A 13,265-nucleotide genomic window follows, 5' to 3' on the forward strand; every position below is an offset into this window, starting at 1 on the left:
AGTGATATATTCAGGAGATCACAGAATGACCACTGATGGGGTTCTAACACCACTGCTGGATAATAGTTCCTTTCGGGTTTGCCGGCCTAAAGTGCTGTCTAATCCCTTCTTGATAAAAGGGATCGATCACTTGTTTGTTGATGTAATGGCTGTATATGAGAAGCATGAAATCCATGTTATCCCTATTCTTAGCATTCATGGAGATTTACTGAAGAAACTCCAGACTTTTATTTATAAAAAGACCTGTATCAAATATCCTGACTGTAATTCTAAAACCAATGTGTGGTTCAATAAGGACTGTTCTGAGGCAAAATTAGCTCTAAAAACAGTTACTGCGACACGTTCCCAGGGTGCAATTCAATCAGCTTGACATACCTGAAATAAGACCGTAATGCAAGCCAAGAAAAGCTGGGAAGATTCAGTTTGGCATAACCTGCTTAATGCAATTAAAATCAATGACAACGTGACTTAATGGAAGTTACTGTCTAATAGACAAAGAGGGGGCGAGAGCACCACGAGCAACTATAACAAAATACTATTACAATATTCAACCTGAGAGTTGGGTGAGTCACTTCTCTAAACTTTATGCCCTACCTAGTAATTTTCCAACTCATGAATGCTTCTCCGCGCTGACTGACAGAATGAATTTTTCCCTGGATAACCCAGGACCAGAATGCTTTACATATGAAGATCCAATTATTTTCACCATGGATGAAACTATAGCCGCAATCAATTCCCTCGAATCTGCCAAACCGCCAAGACCGGACAAGATTCTGGGGAATTTATATAAATCTGAACTAATAGTATTCTGGTATATAAATATGATCTTGAACAAAATCGCAGCAGGGGGCCCAATTCCAAGTACGTGGAAAGGGGCCAAAATAATTCCGATTTATGAAAAGGGCAATGTGAGCTTCCCAGTAAATTACAGCCCTATTAGTCTTATTGACAATCTTAAAAAGAAATTGCCAAACAGCTTTTGGGAAGGCTGTTAAGTTGGGCCCAAGACCATCAGGTGCTATACCCACTACAGGCCGGTTTTTGCCCAAAAACTAGTACGGTTGACCAGGTTTTCAGGTTGATGCTTTTATATTGGAAATACATAGTTATTGCTATGCAAAATGTATATGTTGTTTTTTGTGGACCTTCGATCCTCCTTTTGATATGGTCCCTAGAGAAAAAACTATGGGAAGTGTTATATAGGATGGGTACTCTGAATAGCATAATTCTTCTATTACAACAGTTTTTTTTTTTTGTTTTTTTTTTTTTGAATATATTTTTATTAATTAATAGGTCGCTGTTTACTTCTCAGTTACATTTATGGGAACATATAATCCAAGTTATTCACACCATTTAAAAGGATACTTTACTTTGCACTTGTTCACAGATGACTTATGTTGTGTTTTAACTCACATCTAGGTCTATATCTGATTTCTGTTGCCCGTTAGCTCTAGGGTTCTATATTTGTTTCCTTAAGTATCTATTTCCTTGTCTCTTTGTTACCCATTTGTCTTACATGTCCACATAGCAGCTTCAACTTTAACATAACTATGTACATACTTAATGGCTTTTTGTGGGTGGTTTTAGTGTTAGGTAGTGAGGATCGATCCCTTAGGGGGCTGTATCTGGAGGGATAATCATCTGCTGTATGCGTTTTCCTATTACTCCTTGTGGGTGATTGTACTCCACTCCACTCTGCACCTTGTGGTTTATTATGAGCTGTCAGTGTTCTCTGCTAGCTATTTCATTGTTATTCTTTCTCACCCTCACCAGCAGTGTACCTGGGTTTATTCCTCATCTCCTTACAGTATCTGTTTAGGTTTCCGTTTCTGTTTGAGCTGTATTAGGATTTAATGGTTCTTCCCCTGTGCTATCCCAGCTCATCAGTAGTTCTTCCCACCCTGGGGCCACGGGAGTCTGTCGGATACCCTTTGCTTCTTCAGTTTTTAAAACCTGCAATTCCGCCCCGGCCCACCTCTTGACGTCATTTTTCCATTCAACAAGTGAGGGAGGGGTAGTAGCTTTCCAACCCCTCATAATTAATCTTTTGTAGAGGGCCAGGGCGAGATCCAGGAAGCGACTCCCAATCTTCCCTAGTTGGATATCCGTCTTTAGGCCCAACAGACAGACATCGGGGGCGAACGGCAGTTCCGTGTCATATAATCTTGACATGCTCTCCATCACTGCTCTCCAGCCCATTTGTAACACTGTGCATTTCCACATCATGTGGTCAAAGTCTGCCTCGCCCTCACCACATCTGGGGCATATCCTGGGGGTTCCCCCATATATTCGGAACAGTCGGTGAGGGGTAAGATAAGTTCTATGCAGGTAGTTATATTGGATATATTGCAGCCGGGTGTTACGCGATGTCCTCCGAGGATAAGCCAGAGCTCTGTTCCAGTCTGCCTCAGATAGCATATGTCCGATTGTTTTCTCCCACTTCTCCCTGAGTGAGTGCAGGGGATCCAATGCAGCCTCTAACTGGGCTCGATATATTTTCGTAATTAAGTGGGATTCTTCTCCCGAAGTCAGCAGGAGGTGCAACACTCCGTGAGTCCCGGGCTCTGCGTTAATCGTATCCCACTGGCCTTTCAGAGTGTGCACCAGCCTCCTGTACATCAAAAATTGACCCTGAGGGACCCCCTTCCCTACCAATTCGCCGAAACTCTGTATTGTACCTTCCCTGAAGAGCTCCCCCACCGTCAATACTCCTGCATCCCTCCATGGGCCCAATCCCCGGCCCCCAGATCCGGTTCCCTTCGGTTCCACGAGCAATACCGGAATCGGTATCGCCGGTGAGTAGGGTGGACCAACTCCAGTCCTATTCGCACATCTTTTCCAGCACATCTTTGCGGTGTTAGTCATTAGGTTGTCTCCGAAGGGGGACAGCTTCTTCTCTATCATGCGTGCTATTATTCGATCTATGTCCATCGAACCGTGGGGGTTAATTAGGTCCAACTGCCCCTTACCTACCATCCAGCCTGCCACCCACTGCAGCTGGGATGCCAAGTAATATGCCTCAAAGTCAGGAGCCCCTAATCCACCCGCTCGCATCGGTCTGCACATAGTAGTCAATGCTGTGCGTCTCCGGCCCTCATCCCATATTAATTCCCGAAGTAGGGTTTTTAATTCACGGAACCATGCAGGGGGGACCCATAACGGTAGATTAGCAAAAAAGTAGAGGAGGCGGGGCTGCATCACCATCTTAGACAACGCCACTCTGGCCATTGTTGTTAGTTTCAGCGACCGCCAAAACCCAACTGAGGCGCGCAGGGACCGGAGCGCCCCACCCAGGTTGCCGTCCCGAAGATCGGCCAGCTCATGAAATATTTGGATCCCTAGATATTTGAAAGTCCGCGGGGCCCAGTTCATATCTTTCGGACATGTTTCAGGGCGCTCTATGTTTGGTAGTATGGGGAAGACAAATGTTTTGCCGCGGTTAAGATGAAGTCCCGACAGTTCCCCATAGCTCTCCAGGATCTTTAAAACCCACGGGATGCCACTGGTTCCGTCTCTCAAATACACCAGAATATCGTCCGCGTATAGGGAAATAATATGCTCGCTAGGACCCCAGTTAATTCCTCTACCGATTCCTTCCTGTCGTATTTGGGCTGCTAGAGGTTCAATTGCCAGGGCAAATAGCAGCGGTGATAGAGGACATCCCTGTCTGGTTCCTCGATACACCGGATATGTGTCGGATATCGTTCTGCCCGTCTTCACCCTAGCCATTGGGGAGGAGTACAGTAGGTCCACCCACTTCACCCAGCTTTCACCTAGTCCCATCTTTAGCATCACAGCCCTAAGGTAGTCCCACCTGATCGAGTCAAAGGCCTTTTCGAAGTCCACTGCTAATAAAACCCCTGTCGGAGGTTTTTCTGTTGCTGGCATGTGTAAGATGGCAAAGACCCTCCTCAGGTTCAACGACGTGCTGCGACCAGGGACGAAACCATTCTGATCTGTGTGCACTAGTGTTGTCATTAGGGGGATCAGTCTGTTAGCCATGATCTTACTGAGGATCTTAAAGTCACTATTCAGCATTGACAATGGGCGGAAGTCGGTCACCGGCGCTTCCCTGTTTTTTGTTTTAGGTAGTGGTATCACCAAAGCCTCACGTAATGTGCCCGGTAACTCTCCTCGGTGCAACGCCTCCGCGTATACCTCAGCCAGTTGGGGCACTAACAATGTCCTATATTTTTTGTAAAAGTCCATTGGAAGGCCATCGGTACCGGGAGTCTTTCCAGGAGCCAACTGCAATATAGCCTCACTTTTCTCCTCCACTGTTACAGGTCCCCCAGGCTATCCCTCCCCGCTTGGTCCAAGGCCGGGAGAGCGATTCGCTGTAGGGAGTCTCGGAAGGCCTCCACCCCCAGGTCATGGGGTTTCCTATACAAGTGCATGTAGTATCCCTTAAAAGCTTTGTTGATTGGACTGGGCTTCGCCTGCATATTCCCTTTTTGTCTTGTACACTTGTGATGGGCTCTCCCCCTCCGCTTGGGCGTACCAGCCAAGCTAGAAGCCTTCCCGATCTACCCTCCTCTGATTGCACTGATGCCAGGTATTTGTGTGTTGTGGCACCTAAGTTGTGACTCGATCTGGGAATGCTCTCTACGGGCCCGCTTATATTCCTCATTCTCTTGGGCTCTAACATCTTGTCTCACTTCCCATTCGTGTATTTTCTTCTCTAAAGAGGTCAATTCCCTTTCAAGTGTGCGTTTCACCCCCACTGATTGACCCAGGCAGAATCCTCTCGTTACCACCTTAAGCGTTTCCCATTCTGTGGCTCTGGATGTGGCGGATCCACTGTTAATTTTGATATGTTCTGTCAAATGGCATCGAAGGGCCTCTCGGTACGGCTGATCCTCCAACGCAGTGGGGGACAGTCTCCACGATGGAATTGGGGGTCTGTCCTCTATAATACTCAGTGTAATCAGCAAGGGGTTATGGTCTGATAGTGTGCGGCCAAGATACTCTGAGTGGGTTACATAACGCGCAAGTCCCGCAGTGCATGTCATTCTGTCAATTCTAGTGTGCAGCCTGTGGAGGCCTGAATAATAAGAATAGTCACTGTCTGTTGGGTGTTGTTCCCGCCAGACATCCACTAGCCCCCAGGAGTCCAGCCATTCGCAGAGCTTTTTGGCTATTCTAGTGGACCCTGCACCCTGCAGTGGCGGGGTCGATCTGTCCTTGTTAATGTCCAATACTGCATTGAAGTCCCCTCCCACTATTAATTCTCCTGTGCTTTGGCGGGTGAGGTGGCTTGATAATTTGGTCAGGAAAGGGACTTGGTCCTGATTGGGAGCATAAATACAACTCATAACAACAGAGATACCGTGTAGTCTCCCTTCTATCACTACAAATCTGCCCTCTTGATCTATGTCAGTTGAGTCTATTATCAGTGGGACCCCAGCTCTGAACCATATCAATGCTCCCCTCGCATATGCTGAATACTCTGTGGCAAACACCTGTCCCCTCCATCTGCGTCTGTTTCTCAACCTCTCCAGCTATTAAGTGGGTTTCTTGTAGCATTGCCACCTGCACCCCTCTTCTCCAAGTAGGAGAGGATTCTGTGTCTTTCGGTTGGAGTGCTCATCCCCCTAACATTCCATGTTAAAAGATTATAGTTTGCCATGTTAATAATTTAATTTGATAATAGTGTCCCTGGCGCCCCCAGAGTAGAACTCTATTCCTACCCATGTTCAGATCTTTACTGTTATCGTATATCGCCACCCACTTAGCCAAGTTAACTAATAACTGCAAAACCCAACTCCCCCACCCCAGGGCGCCTACCAACCTGCAGGTGGCCCAGAAAATCACGCAACAGTGCAACTTATTTAAACATATAGCTACAGTTCTCGCCAGGCTAGCTTAGACCAGCGAGTTACTGGTTCGGGGGGCGGTCAGGTCCGGAGGGGCCTCATATTCTTCTGTTGTGTCGCATCGCCAGGTCAACTCTTGCAATGTTTATCCAAGCTCGTCAGCGGACCGCGGCGTCACCCTGGGAGCACGTGTCGAGCAGGTCGAGTCTCCAGCCGAAGACACCATTGTACCGTCTGAATCCTCTCCTGAGCCCTCCGGAGGGGAGGCTCCACCACCAACTCGGGCCGCCGCCTCCAGAGCCGCCCTCTTATCTTTTTCCTTTTGCATTTGTGTTGGCGCCAGCTTCGGTCGGATCCCGGGTTTTCGCGCCCTTGGAGCCCGGCGAGCCCTGCCCGCAGATGTGTTCTCACCATTGGGTCGCCCCACTTGGAGTCCTTGTTTCTCGAGCCATTCCCATGCTTCCTCCGGTGTTTGGAGGAAAGTGGTTTTCCCCTACAGTATTACTCTCAGTCTGGCCGGATATAGCAATGAATATTGAATCCCTTCGTCTCTGAGGGCCCTTTTGACTGCTAGGAATGAGGTTCGCTTGTTCTGAACATCCAAAGTGTAGTCCGGGTATAGCGTCACCTCCCCATTCGCTATCTTAAACGGGCCCATCTCTCTGGCCTTCTGTATGAGAGTGTCTCTGTCTTTGTAGTGCAGCAATTTGGCAATTACCACACGAGGAGGCCTACCGGGGGCTAGAGGCCTCGACGGCATTCGGTGCGCTCGCTCCAGCGTGTAAAAGGGCGTTAGGCATCCCGGTGCCACCGTTGTACTAAACCAATTCTCCAAGAAGTTCACCATGTTAGTTCCCCCGACTCCCTCTGGAAGGCCCACCACGCGCACGTTGTTCCTTCTGTTTCTGCCCTCCGCGTCCTCAACCCTTCGTTCTAGTTGTGTTAATCTAGTAGCCAGGGAAGTCACCTCAGCCGCTAGATCCTTCTGTTTCGGTTCAACTATTGCCAATGTGGATTCCGTTTCCTTGACTCTATCCGCCAGTTTGTGGTGTTCTCCTCTTAGGAGGCCTACTTCCACTGCTACTTGGCTGATTTCGTGTTGTAGTGTTGTCTTTGTGTCTGCAATCGCCCCCAGTATTCTGTCCAGGGTTTCCTGTACGTTAGTTTGTGGGTTGGTCTGCTCTTCCATTTCTTTGCGTGCTGGAGGGGGCGCCATGTCCATGACCTTCTTCTTGTGACGGGCCCTGGGGGGCATCGGCCAAGCCGTGTGGGGAAGATCGCACCCCCAAGGTGTAGGCTCGAGTCTCTTCACTGGCCCTCTTTCCACTGTGATCTCGTGCCCCGGCAGGCGCAGACCCGGTCTCGGTCTCCGGATGGGCGTCAGAGAGGGCCTGTTTGTCCACCCCTTCTGTACTTTGTTGGGCTCTGTTTTCGGCTACTCCGGCAATCGCCCCCAGCGGGCTCTAGCCACAGGGCCACTCGCTCTCTCTGCTTAGGGCGGCGTCTATTTTCTTTATTATTTTCTTTTCTTTTTGGATCCTGCCACTCCTCAATTACCCTTTTTTTTGTCTTTTTTTTTCCCCCCCTGTTTTCTTTTTTTTTTTTTTTCGGGAGAGTTCTTTCACGTGTTTTTTTTTTTTTTTTTTTTTCCTGTGATTTACTTGCCCCCGGGGTGGTGTCTCATTAGGGGGCCTCCTGCCGCTCAGTGTCGTCTCTGCGCTCCCGCGGGAGCGTCCCCCGAGCTCCGGTCGCCCTCCCGGCAAGATGGCGGCTCCGAGCCCTCTCCTCCGGGGGCTTCCATCTCACGCTGCTTCACCCGGGACCGGGTGCAGCCCAGCTCCGCCTCCACTTCTTCGTAAAGGGGGTTCCCGGCGTCCGGTCCGCCGCGCCAGGGCCCCACCAGGCGGGATCGCCTCACCGGCCCAGGCCGGTCGCACTCGCTCGGCCGCAACGCTCGGCCCTACCCGAGGCCCCGGCTCACCGCGGGATGAAAGGCCGCAGGTCCGCTCCGGAGCCAGCGAGCCGAACCCGCTCCTCCGCACGTCCCGGATCAAAAAGCGGGGAACCCAGCCGCATCCAGGTTCCGCCCCCAGGTCAGGAGCAGTCTTTTGGCGTTGACCCGCCCGGAGATGGCACGCTTACAGGTATAAGGTAAAGCGGCCCCTCCGGAGCGAGGAGATTAAGCGTGCGCCATCTCCTGCAGTTGGCCACGCCCCTATTACAACAGTTACATGCGAATACATATGACCAGGTGAGATGGGGCAATCAGGGAGAATTAACAGAACATATCCCTATCCAGAGGGGGGTTCGCAAAGGATGTGTTCTGGCTCAAACCCTATTTACCTCGTTAATAAATGAGGTGGTACAAGTATTGTCTACTTGTGAGAACGATGCCCCCTTTTTAAACTCGCAGAAAATTCCTATTTTACTGTTTGCGGATGACTCTTTACTTATCTCTAAGACCCCTATGAGTCTTCAAATTCTTGTTGACAGGTTCAAATCATATTGTGCAGACTTTGCCTGGAATTGAATGTTAGCAAAACTAAACTGTCATCCTTTTGTGTTGCTAAAGTTGCCCTAAGTGGGAAGGGTATGCCCAGATGTGGATGATGTGCTCACTGTGCCACTGGATTCATGCTAGCCTGGCTGGTGAAGGGTGATACCCTGAAACCGGTCCTAGGATGCATGTTTCCGGTCAATGGAGGACCTGGCCTGGCAGTTTGGGCTGGAGTGTTTCCATGAGGAACAGGGACAAGACTGATTTGCATATGGCTGGGTCCAAACTTGGGTGGCATGGTGAGCCAAAGAACAATGGATTAAACCCTGATCTGTGACTGGTGGTTAGTGTTTGCATTGTTCAGCACTCCGTCCATCATCCTTCTGTGTTGCTACACTAATTCCAAACATTCTGCCCTACACTCTAGTATGCCCCACTCCAATCTCAAACAATCTGCCCCACTCCAATCTAAAACAATCTGCCCTGCCCTAACCTGCCCCACTCCAATCTAAAACAACCTGCCCTGCCCCAATCTGCCCCACTCCAATCCAAAACAACGTGCCCCATTCCAATCTGTCTCACACCAGTTGCAGCTTGCCCCAATCCAATCCCAAACAGTATGCCCACTCCAATCTGCCCCACTCCAATCTAATGCAGTCTGTCCCACTCCAATCCAAAACACCCTCCCCACTCCAATCTGCCCCACTCCAGTAAAAAATAAAATAAAAAAGACTGGTTCGCTCCAATGCAATCTACCCTACCCCATCAAAGTTCCACCTACTCCATCCCAGTTCACCCAACTCCTATCTGCCCCAATCTACCCCACTCCAATCCACCCCACTCCAGTCCAATCCAGCCCATTCCACCCCTATCCCACCCGTACCAATACAACCTACCCCATTCCAATCTAACCCAGTCCTCCCACGTCACTCCCGTCCATCCGACTCAATCCTCCTCAGTTCAATCCAGTTCACTCTAATCCACCCCACTCCAAACCAATACACCGCACGTCACCATATTCCACCCCACTCAGTCCAGCCCTCCCCACTCAATCCACCCCAGTCCTGTCCACTCCAGTCAAACCCACTCCAATCCAGTTCCTCACTCAGTCCAGCTCACACTACTCCAATCCACCCCATCCCACTTCATTCCACCCTATTTCATTCCACCCTACCACAGCCCAGTTCAATCCTCCCCACTCCATCCAGTCCGCCCCCAATTTCAATCCACCCCACTGAAATCCGAACCACCCCATCCACTCTACTCAGCCCCACGCCAATCCACCTCACCCCACTCCAATCCACCTCACCTCACCCCACTCTATTCAAGCCACCCCACTCTACCCCAGTCCAGTCTACCCCACTCCAATCCACTCCACCTTAACCCACTCCTCTCCAGTCTGGAACAGCCCACCTTATTCTACCCCACTCCTGTCCAATCCACTCCAAACCATCTTAAATCAACCCACCCCAGTCCACCCACACCAATCACATCCATCCACTCGTTCCAAGCTGCCCCAATCCAATTCACCCCAATAAGCCCCTCCCAGTCCACTCCACCCAGCTCCAACCCACCCCAATCCAATCAACCCCACTGCAGTCCAATCCACCTCACTCCAGTCCAACTCACCCCAATTAAATCCAGTCACCGCACCGAAATCCACCTCACTCCAATCCATACATCCACTCTACTCCAATCCATCCCACCCCACTCCAGTCCATCCAGCCCACGTCACTCCAAACCACTCCACTTCAGTCCTTCCACTACAGTCCAGTCCACCCCACTCCACTCCAATACACTCCAGTCCAGTTTAATTCACCCCACTCCAATTCACCCCACTCAAAACCACCCAATCCAATCCACCCTAGTCCTATTACTTCAGTCCAGTCAACCCACCCCAGTCTTGTCTAATCACCCAACTCCAATCCACCTCACCCCATTACAGTCCTCCCCATTTCACGCCAGTCCTGTACACCCCACTCTGCTCCATTCCACCCCACTGCCTCAAGCCTCTCCACCCTATTCCACCCCACTCCATGACACACTCTGCCACTGCACCTTTGAAATCTACTCTCCTCCCCTCAACTCAGAGTCACTATGCACCCCCTACTGCACTCTGCAACACTTCACTCTTAAGTCTTAATCAGTCTTAACCACTCGTTATTTCTCTGGGTAGCATTACATTGTCTGCCCTTAGAGAAGGGAAATAGTGATGCAAATTTGCCCTTGTCCTACCTCAAAACCAGCAGTCCATCAAGCACTGAGTATGCATGTTTCCTTTCAGTAGGAACGCTAGCAGCTCCAGATGCATATCTGCCTTGTCAGGCCTTATGGGTAAAGTGCAGCTAGAATTTATTTTTCACCGTGAAATAAAGATTCACATTTGGGTGTTCCCCTCCATCTTGAAAGGCACTCGCTAGACAAGCATCTATATCCATAATTGGATGACTGGTTGATCTAGAGTAACTCCAAAGGACAGCAAATTTTGGTTCATTTTTCTTTCAGCACAGTGAATAATATTCTTCATTACTCAAAATATGACTTTTATTTAAGATTGTATGTGTCAAAGCTCGTTGAAGAGTGGCTTCATGAAATGGTTTGCAATACTTTATTCAAAAGTTGGAGAAAGTCCTGTTGCCTCCAATCCTTAATCCCTCGAATAGACAAAGCAACACAGAGTTGTCATGATTTTGCTTGATGCAGCTATATAGTCTTCTAAAATCACAACTTAAAATGGATGCTTTGATTTATAGCCTTTTTAGGAACACCTTGCTCATGTGGAGTTTTCACATAACTACCCTTGTTTGAGAATACTTGTTGCTTGATAAAACTGAAAGTATTCTGCGAAGACTCCCCCCCCCCCCCCCCCCCCCCTCCTCCCCTGCCCCCCCAAAAAAAACCTCAAGGTTTAGGGAAGAGTTGTACAGCTATTATATTTGGGGCGAATTGTTTTTTTCTGTAAAGTAATATTTGTCTTTAGCAGTAACATTTGAAATATCTGAGTAATGTGATGACTCTGGAGAAGCATTGACATATCGATCTTTTCATATTTTACAAAGGTGCGACGTGTGTTGGCACTTGTAGAAAACCCGTTCCAAGATGAAGAGTATTTACAGGGGGTGCAAGAGCGAAGATCACCTGAAGAGGAAGTGGAAGATGCTGCTGGAGCATGTAGTTCTGCTGAAAGGAAGCCTATCTATAGCAGTAAACCTCCACTTTGGGCTTCAGAACTCTGTGTTACATGATCTTCATAATTGCTTGTTGGTTTTTACCACTCACGCAGGGAAAGTCAATTACTCTGCAGTGGAGAATCCAACAGGCCAATATTACGGTACTATTAAGTTGCTGAAACATTCTGTTTGGGTATCTCAAAATGTAACTGACTTTTCTGAACCCTCACAGGTTTGGGATAGAGGCTCACTTTTTCATTTTAAGGACTTCATACAGCTGTATGATTTTATTGGGCTTAATGTGGACAGGGTTGTCAATGGCATACTGAATATAACCTGTGCAAAAGAAAAGGATATATGCTTAAAATGCAAACTACTGCATAACAAGTTGCTTCACATGCGTCTGTTAAAAAAAAAAAAAAAAAGTGTTCAGGGGGGAATTTAGGATTTTAAAATGATTATATACCCAAAGGCAGTCTGTTTTTATATGAAGACAAAAATAGAAAGTCAGATATCTGATATGTTTTTGTCTGATAATCAACTGATAGTAAGTTTTAGAGATGCTAACTTGCACTTCTTTACCATTCTATATGTAAAAAGGAGATAAGATACACTTTATATAAGCTTAGTATTTTTTGTTTTTTTGGAACCACTTCTGCATAGACACTTTGATCTGTGTCATCATAACAAGATTTTTTTTTTAATTGCAAGCTCAAGTCAAGAGGTTAAGTTAGGGTTTTGCTTGGCATAACTTAATAAATGATAAAAATGCTGTGCATTATGAAAGTTCACAGAATTCTTGATCATACAGTTCTATTTATATCAAAACGTGTGTATATTAATGATTCATATTCCTATTGTACAGGTTAAATAAAAACTATTTGTTCTTTCATCACATTGTTGCTCTGTTAATCTTAAAGGTTGGCATTAATTTCCTGTATTCCATAGTTCCTTTCCAATTATAAACATGCAGATACACTTTTTCCCTTAATGGGATGGACTAGAAACTGCTTCTGTGTTTTCGTCTGATGTGTGAGGGGGCCACCCTAACCCACCAGTGCACTCCCTAACTAAACCCACATTGAACTTTAAATAGCCTTCTTTGGCTTCTTGTAGTTCACCTGCGAAAGCTTCATCCAAGAGGGCCTCTTCACTTGCCAGCCCTACCCTCTCATCAGCTACACTGGGAGACGTAGGCACACTATTACCAGTGAATGATCAGACAAAGTGCGAGTGAGGTGTCACACTTGCACAGCCCATATGCCTGCATCTCTAGTAGTCAGGTAGTAGTCCAGCCTTGACAACATGCCGCAAACATCACAATTCGTGCCATAACAGTTGAATTACTCTGGTAGCCTAGGATACAGATGTTATTACCTCGCCTCTAAATCTTAATTTTTGGCAGCAATGACTCGGAGGACCTCTTCCATGTTTTATAGAGTTGCACCCTTTATGTGAGTTTGTCCTCTGCATTTGAGAGGCAAAGTTCTGCCTCTGTGAAACCACCATCATGCTTGTCGAGTTTCCTGGGAATAGAGTTTATGTGGAATGTGAGGGCATGCATTTTTGAGTCACTGGAGACCAAGCTGTCTTGCATGGCTTTCAGCAGTGACTTATTTTTTTTCCCCATTTGCCCCTGAATCAGGGCCCATGTCATTCTCCTCAGTAGGTAGCAGCTCATGGGACTCCACTGAAGAGCCAGGTCTAGGCTAAAAAGGCAGTTTTTACTGTTATCAGCCTTTCTCATTTTTAAGGAGTGACTCCACTTAGCCTGGTACTGAT

At 47.8% G+C, this 13,265-nt stretch overlaps 1 protein-coding gene across 1 annotated transcript in view; it reads left to right on the plus strand.

Moving 5' to 3' along the window:
• Positions 1–12,375, plus strand: part of SELENOO (selenoprotein O) — a 99,475-nt gene extending 87,100 nt beyond the window's left edge. Inside the window, exon 9 of the mRNA XM_069229635.1 lies at positions 11,373–12,375. Coding sequence (XP_069085736.1) covers positions 11,373–11,567 — 195 coding nt within the window. The 3' untranslated portion in view covers positions 11,568–12,375. The remainder of the gene's footprint in view (positions 1–11,372) is intronic.
• Positions 12,376–13,265: the final 890 nt, after the last annotated feature.

The sequence above is a fragment of the Pleurodeles waltl genome, chromosome 4_1 (genome assembly GCF_031143425.1).
Source record: "Pleurodeles waltl isolate 20211129_DDA chromosome 4_1, aPleWal1.hap1.20221129, whole genome shotgun sequence".
Lineage (NCBI taxonomy): Eukaryota > Metazoa > Chordata > Amphibia > Caudata > Salamandridae > Pleurodeles > Pleurodeles waltl.